General features: G+C 40.4%; 1 protein-coding gene and 1 long non-coding RNA gene across 7 annotated transcripts in view; one reads left to right on the top strand and one right to left on the bottom strand.

Annotated features, from left to right (window-relative positions):
* nol4lb (nucleolar protein 4-like b) overlaps positions 1-23,436 on the top strand; it is a 344,616-nt gene that overhangs the window by 32,581 nt on the left and 288,599 nt on the right. For 4 of the 6 annotated variants that reach the window (XM_086005529.1, XM_086005527.1, XM_086005526.1 and 1 more), the window contains 3 exons: positions 3,490-3,645; positions 16,743-16,854; positions 16,939-17,069. In XM_086005529.1, the coding sequence (XP_085861655.1) occupies positions 3,490-3,645; positions 16,743-16,854; positions 16,939-17,069 (399 nt within the window). The remainder of the gene's footprint in view (positions 1-3,489; positions 3,646-16,742; positions 16,855-16,938; positions 17,070-23,436) is intronic. The other 2 variants (XM_086005530.1, XM_086005528.1) reach the window with 1 other exon arrangement.
* Positions 12,075-23,057, bottom strand: LOC147108754 (uncharacterized). The gene is made up of 3 exons (XR_015080644.1): positions 22,582-23,057; positions 18,681-18,810; positions 12,075-13,259 (listed from the first exon to the last, which is right to left on the bottom strand). It is a non-coding gene; the product is annotated as an uncharacterized LOC147108754 (long non-coding RNA).

Genomic DNA, 23,436 nt, shown 5'->3' with positions numbered 1-23,436 from the left:
ACTATTCCAACGCAGTCCTGGCTGGCCTCCCACATTCCACCCTACGTAAACTTGAGGTCATCCAAAACTCTGCTGTCCTGGTCCTAACTTGCACCAAGTCCCGTTCGCCCATCACCCCTGTGCTCGCTGACCTACATTGGCTCCTGGTTAAGCAGCACCTTGATTTTAAAATTCTCATCCTTGTTTTCAAATCCCTCCATGGCCTCACCCTTTCCTATCTCTAATCTCCTTCAGTCCCACAAACCACCCGCCCCCGCCCCCGCCCCCCCCTCCCCGAGATATTTGCACTCCTCTAATTCTGCCCTCTTGAGCATCCCTGATTATAATCGCTCAACTTTTGCTGACTGTGCCTTCTGTTGCCTAGGCCCTAAGCTCTGGAATTCCCTGCCTAGACCTGTCTGCCTTGCTACCTCTCTTTCCTCCTTTTAAGATGCTCCTTAAAACCTACCTCTTTGACCAAGCTTTTGGTCACCTGCCCTAATTTATCCTTATGTGGATTGGTGTCAAATTTTTTGTCTTAAAATACTCCTGTGCAGCGCCTTGGACGTTTTACTATGTTAAAGGCGCTATATAAATACAAGTTGTTGTTGTTATTGGACCAATCCAGAATAGAAAATAGCATTTGTAAATAAATGCCTGACTTGCCTGAAATGTAGCTTTGACAAATTGATCTCCAGTTTCTTTCAAAGACTTGGAAAAAGCAAATAAACTATCAAATACTCACAGGAGGGGACTCACCCTTCAACTCTTTAATACAGAGATTGCATGCTAGGAAATTCTGTAAAATGTACATGCGCAGACATAGATATGGTTGAAAGCTCTCTCCACCTGCTATCAGGTAATAATATCTGGGTGAAGCCCATACTTTTGAAAGAGGCTGAGGCCTTAAAGTAAAGACTTTAATGAAGGTATTAAAAGACACAAAGGACAATTTAGTGGGTAACTGTTATTGTGTTATGTATTTTTTTATTTTATTTAAAACTTTATTTTGGACTTTAGAAATTTCAGTTTCATAGAAAAATCTCAAGCCAAGATCTTTACAAAAATCATTTTTAGTTATTATTTTTACAGATGTTGATGGATCTTGTTATTTCCAGCATTTTTTGTTTTTATTTGAAATTCTTCTTTAGATCTGATATTTTTCGAGTGGTTTCAATGTTGGTTTTATTTGTGACTATGAATTCTGTATTGCCTGATTAAATCAATATTCACCAATAGTGCTTCAGGTGATCCATAGAAATCTTTTGGCGCAATAGATTTCTGTTACTGGAAAATAAGATTTGTTTGGAAGATCATTCACTATCTAATAACTCATGTGGTGTGGGGTTCAACTTCTTGAGCTTTGTGGAGCTTTATCTATTAGAAAAATTGATAGGCCAAACTGACTGACCTTAGAATACTGAAAGTACTGACAAAACTACTAAATGGGTCAAATGTGTACCTGAATTTTCTATCATCTCTTAAAGTAACGAGGTTTCCTAGTTTCTTATTTATTAATTTCTGCATCAACTATATCTTGCAATTCAAAGAGACCTGTCCTAGTCACCTATATAGACTGTCTTGAGCTGCTAATGTTTCTCAGAACCAGTAAGTACAAAGATTTAAAAAAAAAATTATATACTGCCTTTCATGTTCCCATGACATCCCAAAGTGTTTCACAGCCACCAAGTTACTATCGCTGTTGTTATGTAGGCAAACGCAGCAGTCATTTGCGTACAGCAGGGTCCCACCAACAGCAATGAGATGAATGTCCAGTTAATCTGTTTTGGTTGAGGGATGAATGTTGACCAGGACACCAGGAATATCCTTTGCTCTTTTGAAAATGTGCCTTGGGATCTGAACTGGCAAAGCAGGCCTTGGTTTAATCTCATCCAAAACATAACGCCCCGAAAATAGGGAATTCAGAAGAAACTTCTTTACCCAGAGAGTGATGAGAATGTGGAACTCGCTACTACAGGGAGTGGTTGAAGTGAATAGTATAGATGCATTTAAGGGGCAGTTAGATAAGGATATGAGGGAGAAGGGAATAGAAGGTTATGCTGATAGAGTTAGATGAGTAAAGATGGGAGGAGGCACAGAGTGGAGCATAAACGCCGGCATGGGCAGGTTGGGCCGAATGGCCTGTTTCTGTGCTGTATATCCTATGTAAAATGCAACGTTCCATCGGCGATGCACTTAATTCTCAGTCTAGATAGTGTGCCTAAGTCCTGGAGTGGAGCTTGAACCCACAACGCTCCGACTCAGGAAGTGAGAGTGCTGCCAACTGATGCAAACCAGCACTTTAAAGAAGCACTGCTGATGTCTGATTTAAAGGTGCACAGCATTATTCACAAACAGCTGCCCCACACGGGTCAATATGCATATCTTCATACTGTATAAGGCATAGCGTGAAGGTATTTTTCCAGATTCGACAGCAACTATTTCTGTCAGTCCAGAGGACTATGGTGATGCTCTGGTGTAGCTGGCCGGAGAATACTTTGCAGCTAGAAGCAACGACACTATTTGTAAGATAACACTTTAAAAATCCAGTGGATCATACCGATGGTTAATATGTTCCCACATTACTCGGTTAGGATGTATCAGACAATAATTAACTGTGAGATTCAACACTTAGGCGCGAAGCTGCTGGGGGCGGGGTATAAATTGGAAATTATTTTAAATGAAAAATAATGGCTGATGTGATTAATGAGCCGTTTAATTCACATTCCTGCTAATTCTCAGTCTTGTCACTAAACCTTTACATATGAAAATTGTCTCTTAAGTACACTCAGAGCGGCTAAAGGCAAAATTCGTTTACTTCACTATTTTGAAGCCATAACCACGCTCAGCCCTTATTAGTGTGAAGGTTTTCAAATGATTAGAAATTATTAAAAGATACACTTGTGTTTGTTTCCAGTTTGGTTTATCCTATTTAACCGGATGTGTTGAATAAATACTACAAATGATAAAGCTGAAATATTATTTTTGGGATTGAGTTATAGCTGCAAATAATTGGGAGACAGACCGACCAAACCCCACCCCAAAGATGTGATTAACTGTTTTGTGTATAAAGCATGAAGCTCATATATTAATCCACGTTTTCAGTCAATTTGAAGTCAAATCTTTACTGCTATTTTAAGCGGAAAATGAAGCCATTGAAACTGTGTGTAGTAAAGTACAGGACGTTCCTTGTGCTGTGTCTTTATGCAGTGGGATATAGGGTAATCGGAGGAATTAGAAGTCATGTTTTTGCTTTCAATGGAAATTTGCTAATGGGTCAAATTAGATTTCCGGTATATTCTTCTATTTCTCGATTCCTGTCTCAGTTTTACCACAATCTGAAATGTGTAGCGTGTGTTTGTCTGCTTTGTGTTAACTGATAACATTAATAATCTATCGCTGCTCCTGTTCGTTGCTCACCACTTGAATAAACACGCCCAGCTGTGATGCACAGTCTAAGATATTTCTGAAACCATTGCTGCTGGTGAATATTGTAATGTGCTTTCACAGACTGGAGATGGAGTCACAGCTAAAGAGAGCATCTCTCTGAAACGCGTGGCTGTGGTGGAGGATTTTTTCGACATCATTTATTCTATGCACGTGGAAATAGGAACAGAAAGTGGGAAGACGGCGAAGCACGCCGGGCAGAAGCGGACTTACAAAGCGGTGAGCGAAAACTTCTTCACTAAATAGTTATTTTCAAATAAATGTTCCCATAGGGTGTAGTCCTGGGCTATTTTGTTCATAAATATATAGTTTATTACATTGTTGCTGTATCCCTCAAAGGAATCGAATGTATAAATGTAGTTTATGAAACCTTCGAGTATAATTTATACCAACTTTGTTTCGATCATAAAATGACTGCTTGTATTAAATATTAGAAGCACATTGTAACCATTAGCTATAAAACCAATACAAACATTTTGACAGCAGTTTTATTCGAATTGTGCTCCTTGCCAGTGAAATATTCTTACCAGGTAGAGATGCACTGTCTTGAGTCAGGACTTTCACACTTGGGTGGGTTACACTTCGGATTGGTTACATTGGTGCTTTAATCTCTGTGCTGTTGTTACTTTAACAGACATCAATCTGAGCGACAGTTCCTCAAACACTTCACATTATAATACTAATTCGTGTAACTGGATTTCTTCTTGCAATACACACACTCTGCCCCGATTTTTGATTCAGATTGTAACATTCTATGAAGGGGATTACACACTCGATACCTTAACTTCAAGTTTAATTTCGATGGAGACATTTTTCCGGGGTAAATGAAATCTAACCAGTCAGAAACGTTTAATAGACTGCACACTATATTTCTCCATCCTTCCAGAAAAAAACCTTCAAGGCTATAACTAGGTTCCTTTTTTATTTAGGCATTCTTATCTTTTTACAACTTACAAGTTGGCACAAAACGTCTCAGGAATTCCAACTGTTCCCCAGTCACTCCCACCCAACCCCAGAGGTTGAAGAATGGATCTGTATTAAGTTGTAATTTTCTTTGTGAATCTTGACATTTAATTGAGGGCTAGTGACTTAGCAAAATCACTCAGCTTCGACCTAAATAGCCTTTCAGGAACCGTTAGCTTTGTGCTGCAGTTGTTGTTGAGATGGGAAGGTTCCAGGATGAGCCGGGAACGTCCTTGACTCAGGTGAGCGGCTCTTTCCGTTGACCAGGGGTTGTGGGCTTCGAGAGACCCATCATAGCATCTCATTCTTTATTGTGGAAAATAATCAGGCCACTCTATTGGAGACTGGCTGACCTTCGGAGGATATGCCTCTTAGGAGGTGAGTAATCAGATGAAGTTCGTTTCTCAATCTGTGAACTGCACAGCATCAAATCAGAGTTAACATTGAAAAGCCACCGACGAGTAACCAGAATATAGCTTTTCGTATCCCAGTATTTAACTAGTGTAAAAATGTGTGCTTTTACAAAACGGTGATGCATAACGCCCCCCCGTCAAATTTCATTGACAGGAGTCTCAATAACGTCTACATCTAACTAAAAGCTGTTTTGTCCAGTTAGTGTATGTTTTTGAAGATCATCCGTTAGGTATCTAGCGATTGATGACAGTTGCGAAGTACTGAAGTTAATTGGATTTGGAGTCATTATGAAATTGGACTGGCACAGTGATACAAGAGAGACGCTGCTAATTCCGTGTTGGGACCAAATTAACAAAAGTAAGTAGGATCATCATCACCCCCCCCCCCCCCCCAATAAAGATTAGAAGCAATTATGGGGTGATTAAATTCAGTGGCTAAATATTGCCACGGTTATAAAATCAAACAAATGCGGAGAAATAAATGAATATTGTATTTATTAAACCACTAATGCAACTGACTTCCAGGCGCAGTAAACATGTCCAGAATTAAGAGCACAGAAAATTTGCAAAAATCCCAGTTGCAGGAACTGCAACGTGTTTTAAGTTTTTTTTCAATTTTATCAGTGGATTAATGCAGACTATTCATTTAGCAGAAACTGAGCACCTTTTAGTTTTCATCAGATAATTCGGGCTTTAAACTAACTTTTTCAGTACTTAATCATCAAGTAAATGAGTCGTAATTTTTACTAATCTCGCAATGCAAACATTCCAGATGATATGTACCTACATAACCACTGGTCATGCATGAAGCCTATAAGTACCTACATCACATAAGGTACTGTCCATCTTGTTATCAAAACCACCGTTAACACTACCCTTCCTCAAAAAAACTCATTGTCCAACAAAAAACTCACCCTCCAACATCTCTCTCAAACCCTCTACTGCCTGTGTTTTCAGACTGCTTGCCTGATATTCAGTCTTTGATGCACCGCAACTTCCTCCTGTTAAATATCGGTAAGACTGCAGCTATTTGCCCGGATTTTGCGGTAAGAATGGTGAGGCTATCAGCGCTCACCGTTAATATGGAGTAAATGAGACAGCAACTTCTGGCATCTGCACATGCACAGTAATATGTGGAAATATGGAAGTTACTGTCCGATTTGACTTGCTACCCCAAAAGCTTTGCTACACTGGTACCTCGCCGAGAGACTCGGCATTGAAATCCATGTAAGGGTGCGAATGTGCATTACTTGCCCACTAGACACCCACTAAACATGCCAGAAAAAGTTATGGCTTGTTCATTCATGTGTAAGTGAATTTTTAACTGCGTGATAAGTCTTAATTACTACCAAACAATCTCTGGCACTGAAAATGAACTTTTACAAGTGTGGAGTCTCATTCCTTCAGATTTTAATTATTGTTGGAAATCTTAAACAAATTAAAACTTTTAAAAAAACTTTTTCTTTGTCTCTTATCTCCCTCTCTTAATCCATCTTTCTTTCCCTCTCAATCCATCTTTCTTTCCCTCAATCCATCTTTCTTTCCCTCTCTTTATTTTGCTTTCTGTACATGATTTTACATTGATTTAAATATTCTAACTTACACTTCCTAGTTTAAACTTTGCGTGCCTCAGTGAGGATTCTTCAATCTGATTGGTTGAGGAGACACGCTGTTGCTTGACCTGTTCACACAGGACCCAGATTCCCTGTAGAGGGCGCCGCGCTGTTTTAGATGGCTGATGACCATAAGTTGCCGCTCAAAAGCCCACAAAATGTCTGTGGGCAGCTGCAAGCATAATGAACGGCGAGCGCCATTTGTTTGCCACTGATCACAAAATCCGGGCCATTGTCTTCAGCCCCCGCCACAAAGTCTGTACCCTTGCCACCAATTCTATCCCTCTTCCTGGCCATTGTCTCAGACTGAATCAGACCGTTTGTAGTCTTGGCATCCTATTGGATCCGAACTGAGCTTCCGACCCCATATATGGTCCATCACAAAGACCACATACCTCTACCTCCGTAACATCGCTTGCTCCTGTCTCAACCCATCTGCCTCTGAAACCCTCATCCAGGCCTTTGTCACCTTCAGATTCGACTACTCCAATGCCCTTCTGATCTCGTCGTCCACTCTCCATAAACCAGTTGATTCAAAACTTTGCTGCCCCTACCCTATCCCAAACCAGATTTTCTTATCTATCACCAATGTTCCCTCTAATTTTTTTTGTGCGCGGTCCCTTTAAATTTGCTGCACGGTCACGCATGTGAAGTGTCTTTTCCAGCGGCAATAGCTGGTGTGCGGCTTGCGCAGGACATCCCGATCAATGCTTAGGGGGAACGTTGTCTATCACCCCTGTCCTTGATGACTTACATTGGCTACCGGTCCCCACAAGGTCGCCAATTTAAAATCTTCATATTTAAATTCCTTAATGGCTTTGTCCAACCCCATCTTTGTAACATCCATCAGCCCACTCCCCAAGTCCTCCTGTGCACCCCACCATTGGCAGCAGTTTATGCTCCACACGGTCACCCCATCTAATATTTCCTTCCTTTTCTCAGTGTCCATTTTTGTCTGATTACACCTCTGCAGCACCTTGGGACTTTTTTCTGTGATTACTGTGCAATACAAGTGCAAGTTGATGTTGCAATGAGACCAACTATATTTGAAAGAGTTGAGCAGCAAGGTTAATTATTTTACATTAGTGAACATCAAAATTGAAATTTAACATCAATTATTTGTCCCACTGATATTGCTAATTTTAATATGCTTAGCTACAGCAGTCTATAAAAATGGGATTTATCTTATTGCTGTTAATAATATCCAGACTAGTAATCTAATTATTGCATGTTTATCTACTTTCAACAGCAAACCTTTTTTCACAACAATTAAAGCAGTGGAGCCTTAAACCCACACAAATGTAAAGGTATTAAATTGGGAAGCAAACTCTGTTGATTCACTGTTAAAAATTGTGCATAATTAATTTTATTATTGCAGTCAGCCAGTGAGCTGAATGGCTTCAGAAAGTCTGTTCTATCTGCAATCTACCTGCATCAGTGCCAAGAGTCTCCATTGCTGAAGGTGATGGAGGCTCATTGGCTTCAAGGTGGAGCCTGGAGTGACTTGTATGCTGCATAATAGCACTTATTTCAGCAGAAGTTCTGTGCTAACAGGCTGCTCTTGTTCTTCTCCATGCATGCCACTGCTGGAGAGCATGTTTTCACCAGGCCCACTATTCTGAGTGTAGAACAGTGATTAGGAGTTCTCAGAATCTTTATTTCATGGTTACCTGCAAGCATTCACCAATCAAGTTAAAACTGGGTATGACTACTTAGTTCAACCTATCCTTTATCACTTTCCAATTTTGTATATGGAGACAAGTGACTGCATAACACTGTCCATGTATTCAGGGGTGTGCCTAGAAAAAAACTTTTTTTGCATACCAGTTGCATATTGTCTGCCTCCCCTTAGTTGTGGGATTAGGGGTTTATTACTTCTACAGGGGATGTGTGAACAAAGGTTTCATCTATGCAGTTTATTAAACATCTTGTATAGGGACAAACTATTTTCATAGGCAAAATAAATTTATGTATGTTTAACTGAGGTTAATGGACTGTTTGAAGTAAAGGGCACTGTGTTGATCTGGTTGGTATCTGGAGTAAGTATGGCAACAATATGGTAATCCTGGGGTAGCCCAGGGTGATCAGGTCATAAAGACTGAACAGGCCAAAGTCAGAAATGGATGATGTTATGCTGCTGTACTGATCTGTAGTAGGATTATGCCTGCAAAAAGATGTTTCAGTGCAGCCTCCTCATGATGGTCATTACCTGTATTTCACTAAATGAGATTTTAAATTATTTTCTTTCCCGATTCTAATTAATTAATACAATGCAGGCTATCTACTTTTAATCAGATGGCCTGCTGAGAACTGATTTCCTGCAATTCAAACCTGCTGGTTTAGTAGATAGTAATTTACAAGTACCTAGGTGAAATAAATAAACATTTGGGAATGGTTAGGTGCTTTGTTCTGTTGTGTTTATCAGGAACTGTTCAACCAATCACTTTAGCAGAGGTGTGAAAACCATCAATGAGCTGCAATAGATATTTAATTTTTCTTCAAAAGCAAAATAGAGCAAGATGCTGGAAATCTGAAACAAAAACAGAAAATGCTGGCAATACTCAGCAGGTCAGGCACCGTATGTGGAGAGAGAAACAGAGTTAACGTTTCAGATCGGTGATCATTCATCAGAACTGGAGAAACTTTTTCAGAATGTTAACTCTTTAATTCTTCTTATTCAATGCCAATACTGGTTCTATTCATGCTAGTAGATGCAAAATTATCACAGAGGAATTTGATTGGTGGAGTTTGGACCATAACTGGAAGGCTATCGAGAGTTGGGCAACAGTAGAATCAGTTGTAGAACAGTAGAACCCCTTTCCACTGTCCAGGTCCCCAAACACCCCTTCCAGGTGAAACAGCGATTTACTTGTACTTCTTGCAATCTAGTATACTGTATTCGCTGCTCACGATGCGGTCTCCTCTACATTGGGGAGACCAAACGCAGATTGGGTGACCACTTTGCGGAACACCTCCGTTCAATCCGTAAGGGTGACCCCGAGCTTCCGGTCGCCTGTCATTTTAATTCACTGCTCCATTCCCACTCTGACCTCACCGTCCTTGGCCTCTTGCATTGTTCCACGGAAGCTCAACGTAAACTCGAGGAACAGCACCTCATCTTCCGATTAGGCACTTTGCAGCCTTCCGGACTCAATATCGAGTTCAACAATTTCAGATCATAACCTCGGCCCCTATTACATTTTTACTTTTTTTTTTCCACCCCTTTGTTTTGGGTTTTCCCTTCCCCGCCCCCCCCTTTCCTTTTTTTTTTCCCTCTCTCCCACATGGCAGCTGTCTCTCATCCTGCCAGTACACTTCACACCTAATCTGAGCCGTCTTTTGTCTCCACTGTCCTATTACCATCTCGTCTGGTTTTGAATACCTCTTAATGTCTCTTTACTTCTTTTGTTCTATCGCAGCCCTGCCTTCGATCTATTTCATTTCCTTTCCAGTTTTGAAAAAGGGTTTCGACCCGAAATGTCGACTCTAATTTCTCTCCACGGATGTTGCCTGGCCTGCTGAGTTTTTCCAGCATTTTCTGTTGTTATTTCGGATTTCCAGCATCTGCAGTATTTTGCTATCTTAGTAGAATCAGTTGTCCAACTTAGCTCCTTTCTTTTCCCCCAACCTTGCTATCCCAACATTTCAATCAGTTCTGAGATTTAATTGTTGTACCTACATGAAATATAACCAAATCTCACAACTGATCGCAGAGTCTGGGAACAATCAGTTGTTCTACCATGTTGGGCACAACTTCAAGTTGCATTTATATAGCACCTTTAATGTAGTAAAACATCCCAAGACACCCTTGCTGTAGCCTCCACAGGAAAAAAAAGTATACCATGATGTATGCCTGTCTACGTCCATGAACATAACATAAGAAGTAGGAGCAGGAGTAGGCCATACAGCCCCTCGGGCCTGCTCCGCCATTCAATAGGATCATGGCTGATCTGAACTTAGACTCACGTCCACTTCCCTGCCCTCTCCCCGTAACCCCTTATTCCCTTATCAGCTAAGAAACTGTCTATCTCCGTTTTAAATTTATTTAATGTCGCAGCTTCCACAGCTCTGAGGTAGCAAATTCCATAGATTTACCACTCTCTGAGTGAAGAAGTTTCTCCTCATCTCAGTTTTGAAACGGCAGCCCCTTATTCTAAGATTATGCCCCCTAGTTCTAGTCTCACCCATCAGTGGAAACATCCTCACCGCATCCACCCGATCAAGCCCCCTCACAATCTTATATGTTTCGATAAGATCGCCTCTCATTCTTCTGAATTCCAATGAGTAGAGGCCCAACCTACTCAACCTCTCCTCATAAGTCAACCCCCTCATCTCCGGAATCAACCGAGTGAACCTTCTCTGAACTGCCTTGAGAGCAAGTATATGGCAGCACGGTGGCATAGTGGTTAGCACTGTTGCCTCACAGCACCAGGGACCCGGGTTCGAATCCGGCCTCGGGTGACTGTGTGGAGTTTGCACATTCTCCCCGTGTTTGCGTGGGTTTTCTCCGGGTGCTCCGGTTTCCTCCCACAGTCCAAAGATGTGCGGGTTAGGTTGATTGGCTATGATAAATTGACCCTTAGTGTTAGGGGGATTAAATACATGGGGTTACAGGGATAGGGTGGGATATGTGTTGGTGTAGGGGTTACGGGAATCGGGTGGGATATGTGTCGGTGCAGACTCGATGGGCCGAAATGGCCTCTATCTGCACTGTGGGGTTTCTGTGATTCTGTGATCCTTTCTTAAATATGGAAACCAAAACTGTATGCAGTATTCCAGGTGTGGCCTCACCAGTACCCTGTATAACTGCAGCAAGACTTCCCTGCTTTTATACTCCATCCCCCTTACAATAAAAGCCAAGATTCCATTGGCCTTCCTGATAAATGTGATCTAACATCCACTGTTGGAAAAGAGGTCCACAAAAGTCTGTATCCTATGACAACTTAGGAAGAGCTAGCAGCAAGACAGGTACATTTTTCTTGCATCAGCTCATCTCTCGTCCACCCCAATTCTACTGGCCCTACATCAACACTTCATTGTATGCGTCCTCATCCACATCAGTAGATATTTGTCATAAAGTGTCTATATCTGTAACAGCACTTGCCTCAAGGGGGGTGGCGAGAGTTAGTGCTCTTCAGGCTGACCACTCAGTTCTCCTTACTCTGTGAAGAAAACCGAAGGACAATATAGAGTACATTTGTACATTGCGTCACTAATACAAAAGCAAAATACTGCGGACGCTGGAAATCAGAAATAAAAACAGAAACATCTGGAAATACTCAGCAGGTCAGGCAGCATCTGTGCAGCGAGAAACCGAGTTAATGTTTCAGGTCAGTCAGATCATCAGCAACAGTTGCCGTCCGAAAAAATTGGGGCAGAGCTTATGATCAGAAATTGTTGAACTCAGTGTTGAGTCCGGAAGGCTGTAACGTGCCTAATAGAAAGATGAGGTGCTGTTCCTCGAGCTTGTTGCTGATAATTCTGATATTCCCATTTACACCTCTAGACCCATCTTTTGTTTCTTTACTTGTGCCATTACCATCTCCTTTTGCCTTGCACCATCATCCCTTTTGTCATTTAATCTCTCCTGCCTTCCACTTTATCACAGACCTTTCCTCCCCCCCCCCCCCCTTTCCCAGCCTCTACTTGCTTAAAACATTTAACATCTCTAACTTTCTCCAGTTCTGACAAAAGGTCATCACCCTAAAATATTAACACTATTTCTCTCTCCACAGATGCTGCCTGACCTGCTGAGTTTTTCCAGCATTTTCTGTTTTGTTGTATGTTTCTTCATTTGTGTATGTATTGTCATTACATGAACTATTAAGCATAGACACATGTAACATTTGTTCTCTTGGAAATTAATGGCTAGTTCTGGGAGGGTGCACTGTCGGTTGCACTGGTGACCCTTGTATAGTTTGCAAGTTTAGCTTATGCAAATAAATGTGGTTAAGAAAGGTTGATTTGGCACTTGTGAAACTTCATCCAGTCTTCCTTAGACCAAGTTCATGTGTTCCACAACATATTTCCACACTGTGTATTGCTTACTTGTAAGCTGCTCTACCATATCAAAAGGTCATTTATGAAGTGGGCTTTTCTCAAATGTTGTGCTTCTTTTGTGCCACAGTTGAATTAATAAATTCTTCATAATTTGTACCAGTAAAGTGACTTGATACCAGCTTGTGAAGGGTGAAAGGAGAATTATCACCTACATTTTGATTGGCTTCAGGTCACACAGAAATTCTGTAGCAAGATTGCTCACTGCCATTTTGAGTGGCAATTGTGAAATTTATTTTATATATGAGCAAAATATAGCCTAGTGTATAATGGATGGCCTGTGAATTTAGTCACGTCTCCGAAAACATTGGGACAGAGAGAGGTATAAGACAGCATTGGCTCTGATGTTAAACTGCAAATGAGAAGGTTTTAGTTTTAGTTTTACTTTTAAGGCCCTTATGAACATTTTGGGGTGTATTCTGGGAATAACTTGACAACCAGAGTGTTAAATCTGGTTATCTCATTTCATAATTGACAAGATAACTTCAATATTAGAAGCAGGTTCTCCACTTCTGAGTTTAAAAACTGCTGGTTCCAACATGGAAATCAGTGAAAATTATGTATTTACATGTTAGTAGAATAATTGGGACAACTTACACTTGTAAGAAAACAAAGTTTATTATTCTGTGATGTAATGCATTAATTTGTACAAGGACAGAACAAAAGTCAGTTATTACATACCAACTTACAATGATTCAGTGTACTGGTTGTGAGGACAGGAGTTTTTTTTAAACAAACAATTAAAACGTTGTCAACAATTGTCTTTCTGCGGCACTTTTCCTTGCCTCTATATAAAAAAAAAAGAATACAAGTTTTCTTCAAACCTTAAATTTCTGTGAATGTAATGGATTTTAATGCTTAAACCTTTAGACTAACATGAAATGTTGTTATAGTTGGCACCATTGGATCTTGTGTAGAAAATCTGTTTAGTTGAAACAATTAACATCAATGTCAATCAATTAAAGTACAGTAACAATGTTATTGGCATTCATCTTTATTAATCATTTGGTTCTGAATTCAACAAATGAGAATTCATTTTTTACATCAGTAAAAGAGCACAAGTTTTTAAGGTTATCGAAATGTGTATGGCATGAGGACAGCAGTATGTAGCCTCTGGGCACAAGCACCTGCAGAGGATGGTTGGGTGGTGTGGGTGAAATGCCACTTCTGCAAACATGCCTCATTAATGTGAGAAGACTTCTCACATTTGTCCACCCCAGTCCAACACCGGCATCTCCACATCATGCCTCATTAAGATACACATTTACAGTACACTCCAGAACTACTCCCATTTCATCACAACCACAAATGCTGAAATACACATGCAATATTAGCTAATATATGAACAGTAGTCTGACTGTTGGAATCTAATTTTTCAATTAAACTGTTTGTTGTAAGCCTATAATATTTAGGATTTTTGTCTCCGCGTGTACATTATTAACATAGCTGCAAGCGTGCCAAGGACACATTTTTGATGATGGTTCATCATTTTTAACAGTGGATTTGTGATTGATGCTAAGCCTGATTTTGAACAGGCCTACAACTCTCCAAATAAACTACTTTCAAAGCAGTGGAATCCTAATGAACCTTTCATTCCTGAGGGCAAACAGAAGCAGAGCTTTAGATGCCAATATATTTTGATGGGTATGTAGAAAGAAAAACAGTTATACATAAGTTCAACATTTCATTTTACCATGCAATGGATTGTGTTAATGGAGCTAAATGAGCCTGATTATGCAGGGTACATGGTGTGTAGACTGTTGCTTTACACTCAGTGGTTTATACTACCATTTATCCATTGCATATTTATTTCCCCCACATAGTTAGGATAGGAAATGCTTGCTGTGAAGAATAATATTTTTAATTTTGGAAAGCTTAAATTATTTTCTTTTTTGATCAACTCTGATGCTTCACCATGATTTATTTCATTGTATAAGGACACGGCCATCAAATAACCTAGCTCATTCAGCTCGTGTTGAGATAGCCCCAGTAAATTAAACAATTGCTATTACCACTATGATTGCACTGTATTCAGAATAATTGATCAGCATTCATGGAAAAAAAAACAGCACCAAACCATTGCAGTTCATGCTACCCAGCAGTATTGTACATTCATTAAATACCAGCCATGCACAAAATAGAAACCAGCCTGCCCTCCCAAACATGCCCAGAGATATTACATACACAATTATCTAATGATCTTTAAAGATTTTAACTTTCCAATTCTCAATTATTTAACATCTTAATTATATTCTGATGTACTGTTGAAAAAAAATGTATATTAGATTCTTTAAAGTCATCAAGGAGACTTTTCCCAATGTTGGTTTGCTTCTGACTGTCTAACACAATGCGAAGCAGTAGTGTTACATACATCAAATCAATTACTAGCTTCCACATTGGTTTAAGATGTTTGAAACAGGTTTGTAAATCTGTTGCAAAAGCACTAATTAAGCTCTTCATGTGGAGTGGAGGTCCAATTAAAGAGAGCCACACTGCAGTTTCTAATCAATGAAATGCTGCACATCTGTCCTGCACACATCCAGTTTAGTGCTGGCAATAATGGAGAAAACTCATTCACAAACTCTGCAAGTGGAATGGAATTTTGTCCTATGGCAGTTGTAATCATTTTGTCAGATGAGCAGGACAAACTGGAGTTGCACTTTGCAACACATGGATTTGCAATGTAGTAACTTATTTGATGATCTATTGTAGTTGTCATCTGAAAATTAGAATGTGAAGCTAATAGAACATTATTGTGATAATACTACAGGAAACTTTGTGTTATCCGGAGGCTAAGTGTCCGGCAAGCTCGAGCCACCGGCAAAAATCAGGAGCCATTTTGTTAGGTTTTTTTTCTTCTCGTGGCTTTTTTTTCCAACAGTCAGGCTCTAGAAAGTCTCTCTGAAGCTGTTGCTAAGCTACAGAGACGCTTCCAAGGTACGGGCCGACTGTTTAGAAGCTGTTGCTAAGCAACAGTGTTTGTTGTCAGATACGGAGATGAAAAGCTCCGTATGCTTCAACATTAACGCTGGTGTGTCCGGCAGTTTTGAGGGAACGGCAACAGCTCGGTCCCGTCGGTGCCGGATAGCACAAAGTTTCCTGTAGTTTACAGATCATATTATGGTCCTTTGTTACCAACAATGTTAATATTTTCTCTCTGGACACACATTGAATCAGAATGTTATAGATATAATGTCTATAGTTTGGGTAATTGGTCAATTTGTAGACAAGGTTTGGAATTTGTTTACTTTCTTTATGGCAGGTAAAGTAATACAATCTGATTAACACAAAAGCTTAAACAATACTTGCTCCAAAGAGACAGGTTAACATTTGCCTAGTAGTGAGTACCGATGGCCCTGTCCTTTAGTGTAAATGGAGTACTGCATATGCCCTTTGCCCAGGACGGTGGGGCATGGGTGAGTATTATTGCCTTTACTGATATTGGAAGGGGGGCTGGAGGGAGTGATTAAAAGTAAGGTGTATGACCAGGAGAAATTAGAGCAATGCTCCCAAAATTTTCTTTTAAAAACAAAGTACAATTTTTTTTACTGTGATATAGCATTTAAGAAAGTCATGTTTGGAAAACAAGGGCATATAACTATCACCTGGTAGGTTGTTTGAAAATCTGTTAAAGAAATGTAAAATAAAAATGTCATAGTCTGTGCATTGAAAAGAGCTAATAAAGTTATTTCTAAGTGCTTTAAATGAAACACCACTTTCATTTATAGTATTTTGTGAGGCTGACATATAATTGTGATTTGTGGTTGCTGGTTACTTCGAAAATAAGTTTTGTATTTTCTTTAGTACATTCCAGCAATACTTAAATAAATATTCCTGTAAGATATTGACATTAACCACCAAACTAAGTTTCCACTGATAATGAAGAAAATATTTTAAACCTTTCAATAATCATGTGTAAGAATAGAAGATGTAGCTCAAATATATTTGTTTACATGTATTTTCACTGACTATATGACTCATATATGGTACAGTAACAAACTGTTTAAATCATTCCAAGAATGTACTCTGTTTCTGTGGCAACCTCCAACCAGTGAAATCTTTATATTACAGCAACAATTTTATTCTCATCTACAAACGCTAACACTTAATGATTACACAGATCAAGTCATGAAGTGACAGGTGTTTAATAAGCGTGAAGGAAGGTTTCTCTTCTGTCCAGCGCTATTTTATGCCTTCAATTGCTGATTGCCTTCGTAAATCAAATGGTGGTTTCATCCGAACTGAAATATTCTCCATTTCTCAAAAACAGATTGCTGAGACTTATGCATTCCTCCCAAGAGAAGCAGTGACAAGGTTTCTAATGAGCTGCACCGAATGTCAAAAACGAATGCACATAAACCCGAATGGTGTGGACTCGAAAGGTAAATTCTGGAGATTTATTGAATAGTTATGCAGGGACAATTAATTTTATTCCTTATGCACGTAAACAATAAATCATAATGCAGTTTATTTTACACATTTTTCAGAAAATGAAAGACCTTCCTCACTGGCTGGCATGATAGATTATAATATGCCTATTACTGCCACATACCTGAAGCAGATGAAACTCCAGTTTATGAGTGCACCTCAAGAACTGGTAGGTTTGACAAATAATGCATTTCCTATTTACATTCAGTTATATTTACGATGTTTTGGTTTAATCGATAAAATTCCCACTTAATGCAACATTTTAAAGTTGGTGTTTATTTCGATGATACCAATAAAACAAAAATTACAGGGAAAAAAAATGAAATATTCTCACCGGAATTCTCCATAGTTTCATCGGGCTGATTAAAAACTAACTCCTGTCTGAATGATTTTATCAGGAAACATATGACCAAGAGGTTCATGTTCATGTTTGCTTTGCTAAGTGAATCACATACCCATACTTCTGCTGACTGATGCCGCTAAATAAGTGCACCTTTATTGATTTAGCCTGATGTTGACTGTTCTAATGACTTTTTTAAAAAAGCACAAATACAATGCATTTGGTGAATTGAAATTGTATTAAAAATAAACACCAAAAACTGGAAGACCTATTTATATTAGGATGACAAAACAGTGCCGCAATATGTTGTTGTGAAGTGCTTATGCCTGTTTATGCCCCAGAAGTTTCCTACGTGCTGTGTCAATCTAAGAACCAATATAAAAGTAGTATTGCCAGAGGCCTGGGAACAGGTTGGAAAGATCAAGGAAGATATAGACGAGGCAGGAGAAAATAATTTCCGACATAGAAGAGAGGCAGGAAATAATAAAAACACATCTGTAGGTTTATCTAAAAGTTTATATGTTTCATGGCAGCTGAATTCTAAGACATTTTTGCATTTTCACATAGTCCAGTTTAAGATGAGTTATTGATTATATATGATCAGGCAACTGTTTGAGCCAAGCTTGCCCTCTGGTGTTAGAGATTTGTAATTAATGAATTGATTGTATAGCAATATACATCTCAATTGTTTGTAGAAATGTTTACCCTTATTTCTTGATTAATGTAGCAAAATATCTGCATTAAAAGCATTTGAAAAAGTTGTGAAATACTACACTCATCTCAATGTTGTCACTTTGAAGTCACCTAACCAGAATTTGCAAACAAAATTAAATAGATCTGTAATACTGCTTTTTCCAATGATCAAAATGGCAATTTTAAGTCAGGTTTACATTTTTATCAACTGGCTAGTGATCTCTATGGCCTTAGTGGAAGCTCAAAGTAAATTTTTAAATATAAAATAAATGAGATAATACCCCATATAAAATAGCAAAGAAATTTCAGACAATTTCCAGAAACTTTTGTACACTAGTATTCTATTGCACAAGGGTGTTAAAACTTGTTGACTTTGTGGATCACACAGGTGCATAACATGGAGCCTTGGGGGTCACAAAGGCCCGGATTTTGCTGTCGGCGGTAAAGGAATGGTGCTCGCCGCTCATTATGCTTACAGCTGCCCACAGACTTTTCATAAGAACATAAGAACTAGGAGCAGGAGGTGGTCATTCGGCCCCTCGAGCCTGCTCCGCCATTCAATAAGATCATGGCTGATCTGATCTTGGCCTCAACTCCACTTTCCTGCCCGCTCCCCATAACCCTTGATGCCCCTGTTTTTCAAAAATCTGTCTACCTCCACCTTGAATATTATTCAATAACTCAGCCTCCACAGCTCTTTGGGGTAGAGAATTCCAAAGATTCATGGGCTTTTGAGTGGCAACTTACGGTATTTAGAGATCCTTTTCAATGCGGCGCCCTCTACAGGGGATCTGGGACCTGTGTGAGCAGGACAAGCAACAGTATGCCTCCTTAACCAATCAGATTGAAGAATCCTCAGAGACACGCAGAGTCTAAACTAGGAAGTATAAATTAGATTATTTAATTCAATGTAAAATCATATCCAGAAAGCAAAATAGAGAGGGAAAGAAAGCTGGGATTAACAGCGAGAGATGAGAGACAAAGAAAAAGTTTAAAAAAAATTAATAAAAAAAAAAAAATCTCCAATCATTAAATTCTGAAGGAATGAGACTCCACACTTGTAAAATTAAAGTTCCAGTGCCAAAGAGATTGTTTGGCAGTAATTAAGACGTGACACTGCATTAAAAATTCACTTACACCTGAATGTACCAGCTCTAACTTTTTCTGGCGTGTTGAGTGGTTAAGTACCAGAACTTCACGCCCTTCATGTGTTTTAATGTTGAATCTATCGGCGGGGTACCGGTGTAGTGCAGCTTGTGGAGGAGCAGGGAAAATTTGTCAGCAACTTTCGATTGCCGCATTTAACTGCGCATGTGCCGACTCCAGAAGCTGCTGTCCGATTTACTCCATAATAACGGTGAGCGCTGATCGCTTCACCGTTATTCCCATCGCAAAATCTGAGCCATTGTTTAAATCATGTTCTCATTAATTTGCATATATCTCAAAAATTGCTGAAACTATTGGATCATGGTGTTCTGCTTTAGGATTTATTTACCAGTTAGGTAACAGTGAGAGAGAAAAAAAGCCCTTTTTAAACATCAAGGCTCACAAATTTCAAACAGGACAAACTAGCGAGTAAGAAATGTAAGCACAAATGGGACTGCCATCCGGTTCCTCCCTCTGACCCTAATGGGATTGGGGCTGTATGTGGTCACATTTGGACACCCCTGCCATAGCATAATTTCAAGCCCTATGTATTCACATTCATTTGTTGTTTGTGGAACCTTGCTGCATGCACATCAGCTGCTACATCTGTCTATACAACAACAGTGTCTGCACATCAAAGCAAAGTGTTCTGGACATCTTGAGGACACAACATTTTAAATTATTTTTTCTTTCTATGTACAGTATTTGGTCTTACTATAAGTAAAAGAAGTGAATACACCAATTGTTTACAAAATACACTGCCAGTTGTGATGGGCTCCCATACATACATACATCATTATGGGTACACAACATAATTGTGAATACTGTTGCTTGTGCAAAATATCTGCTTGTGAGTTTGGCTTACTGATTTGCTTAGCGCATTTGAGTGGTACCTGGTGGGTCAACATCTTATTGATGTTTTACTTATGGGGCACAACAGTAGTTCTTAATCTATTTTAGGAATTAAAAAGTAAAACTTGTAGACCATGGAATTTTAACTATCTTTAAGTTTACTTTACAATGTCTTGAACTGTAAGTTTTGGCAATATTAGTCCTGTTGAGGCTTTTTACTGCCAAAATTGACCCCTAGCCCACTGGGCCAAACTTAATCTAAGGTTCCCCCCTGCCCTAACCCTGAACATGCATCTTTCTCCAGTTTCTCTCCGATCTCCAGTTATGACCTCTCCACGCTCATCTTGTCCATGAGACCCACTTCCTGCTCCCTCGACCCTCTTCCCACCAGACTGCTGACCACCAACTTCCTGTTCTGACTCCCATGTTAACTGACACTGTTAATGGTTCTCTCTCCTCAGGTATTGTCCCCCTCTCCTTCAAATCTGCCGTCATCACCCTTCTCCTTCAAAAAAAAACCCTTGACCCCTCTGTCCTTGTAAACTACCTCCCTTTCTCTCCAAAGTCCTTAAACGTGTTGTCGCCTCCCAAATCCGTGCCCATCTTTCCCGGAACTCCATGTTTGAATCCCTCCAATCAGGTTTCCAGTCCTGCCACAGTACCGAAACGGCTCTCAAAGTCACAAATGACATCCTTTGTGACTGCGACAAAGGTAAACTATTGCTCCCTGTCCTTCTTGACTTGTCTGCAACCTTTGACATGGTTGACCACGCCACCTCCAACGTCTCGCCACCGTCATCCAGCTGGGTGGGACTGCACTTGCCTGGTTCCATTCTTATCTATCTAATCGTAGCCAGAGAATCACCTGCAATGGCTTCTCTTTCCACTCCCACATTGTTACCTCTGGTGACCCCAAGGATCTAGCCTTGGCCCCCTCCTATTACTCATCTACATGCTGCCCCTTGGCAATATCATCCAAAAACAGTCAGTTTTACACATGTACGTTGATGACACCCAGCTCTACCTCACCAGCACTTCTCTCCACCCCTCCACGGTCTCTAAACTGTCAGACTGCTTGTCCAACATCCAGTACTGAATGAGCAGAAATTTTCTCCAATTAAATATTTGGGAAGACCGAAGCCATTATTTTCAGTCTCCGCCACAAACTCTGTTCCCTAACCACTGACTCCATCCCTCTCCCTAGCATCTGTCTGAGGCTGAACCACACTATTCACAACCTTGGTGTCATATTTGACCCTGAAATGAGTTTCCGATCACATATCCACAGCATAACAAAGACCGTATTTCCACCTTCGTAACATCGCCCATCTCCGCCCTTGCCTCAGCTCATCCGCTGCTGAAACCCTCATCCATGCCATTTTTACCCCTAGACTTGACTATTCCAACGCACTCCTGGCTGGCTTCATACATTCTACCCTACGTAAACTTGAGGTCATCCAAAGCTGGGCTGTCCATGTCCTAACTCTCACCAAGTCCCGTTCACCCATCACCCCTGTGCTCACTGACCTACATTGGCTCCCGGTTAAGCCACACCTCGATTTCAAAATTCTCATCCTTGTTTTCAAATCCCCCCATGGCCTCGCCCCTCCCCATCTCTGTAATCTCCTCCAGGCCCCCTCCCCCGCCCTGCCCCGTCGAGATATCTGCAATCCTCTAATTCTGCCCTCTTGAGCATCCCAGATTATAATCACTCAACCATTGGTAGCCGTGCCTTCAGTTGCCTAGGCCCTAAGCTCTGGAATTCTCTACCTGAACCTCTCTGCCTCTCTCTCCTCCTTTAAGACGCTCCTTAAAACCTACCTCTTTGACCAAGCTTTTGGTCATCTACCCTAATTTCTCCTTATGTGGCTTGGTGTCAAATTTTTGTCTTATAATACTCCTGTGAAGCGGCTTGGGACATTTTACTACGTTAAAAGTGCTATATAAATAAAAGTTGTTGTTGTTGTCACTGTTTAAGTATTTTTGCATGTTTGATTTTGAATTATCAATCTATCATATTTGTTCTTTTTTTGCAACCAAATTCTTAAGTCACTGTTGCCACATTACAGGATTGTAATGTAGTTGGAAAAGTTCTTGCAGAAAAGTTTTTAAAAAAAAACTGTGTCTATACTGTTAAACTATATCAATTCGGTAAAGTCACACTGGGAAGCTTGATCGTTATTATTACTGGAGAATACAGTGCATGCAGAACATCAAGTTCAAAATTAAAAATAAATCTCAATTATCTAACCATTTTTAAAGTGTTTGCCCTATTCTACTCCTAACTTGCATTTCAGTAAACTTCATCCTTCTACCAAAGTCTAAACAATATTTTGGTATAAATGATAGTTTACTGCATACAACTTGTATTACATTTTAATATATGGATATTATAACTCGAAAATAGAACAGGTTTTGCCTTGTTTACATACATTAATAGTTAATTCAATCTATGCACATTAATAAGAACTGATAATTTGGCTATATCTTTTGTGAGGAAAACATCCAAGCAGTAACTGTCACTAGTATTACTCCTTCAATACACTTTTTTTTTTGCATGGTAACATGCAAATAAGTGAAACGATTATTTTTTTTAAAACCCCGCCGCCGCCGACCATTATCAGTTTAATATTCTCAAGTGGAACCTTACCTACTGGGCTGACAGCGACTCTTTAATGTCCTCTCCCTGGCGCTGGTGACTCTAGTGGCCTGCGTGTCTCCTCCACACACCTGGCCACCCCTGGCTGTCCCACTTGGCGCCCTGGTTACCGGGTTCCCTGGTTACCCGGCTCGCCCCCCCGGCCGGTTGCTAAGTGCCAGCCACCGTTACCCCTCGCTCCCACAAAAAAAAGCTCGAGACGAGTCCCAAGTACGGTGGCCACTGGCTGCCAAATGAGCCGCGCCATACGGCGGAGTGCGTGACGTCAGCGCTCGTCTCCATCCCCATCTGTCAGCTGCTCCGCCGCTCGGCTCGGCTCGCTCGCTCTCTGTCTGTCTGTCGCCGGCTTCCCTTTCTGCCTTCACCAGGATCCCCCTCGGCTTGGGGGACCTCCTCGCACCGTGAAACCGTCACGGAGCCGCCGATCGCCCAAACGGCTCCCCTCAGAGCTCAGCCAGCGGCGCATTAGGTGAGTGCCGGTGCAGGGCGATCTGCTGGGAGAAGTGGAGTAAGTGGGAGCAGCTTTGGATCTGCCAGTGTGTTGGGAGGGAGGGGGAGCCCTGGACTAGACTTGGCTTTAAAATGCAATGACCTGATCCATTTTGTCTAGAGAAGCGCATGCTTGGCCGAAATAAAAGCTTACTTATTAAATGGCACTGCAATGTAGATGGCGAGGAAGTCTGATCGCTTGGCAAAAATTCTCTGATTTTTTTTAGGGGAATGATTGCATGTGAGCTTGTGTATTTTTAAAGTATCCTTTGCTTTCTTTTGGATGTTAATATTTTTTGCCCAATGGTTATGATTATGGCTTAGTACGAATTTTCTTCCATTTCGATCTGCGCCAAT

This window comes from Somniosus microcephalus, chromosome 13 (assembly GCF_052327205.1).
Source record: "Somniosus microcephalus isolate GS21.2 chromosome 13, FLI_Smic_1.0, whole genome shotgun sequence".
Lineage (NCBI taxonomy): Eukaryota > Metazoa > Chordata > Chondrichthyes > Squaliformes > Somniosidae > Somniosus > Somniosus microcephalus.
Note: the sequence above shows the minus strand (reverse complement) of the source record. Positions and strands in the feature narration are given on the sequence as shown.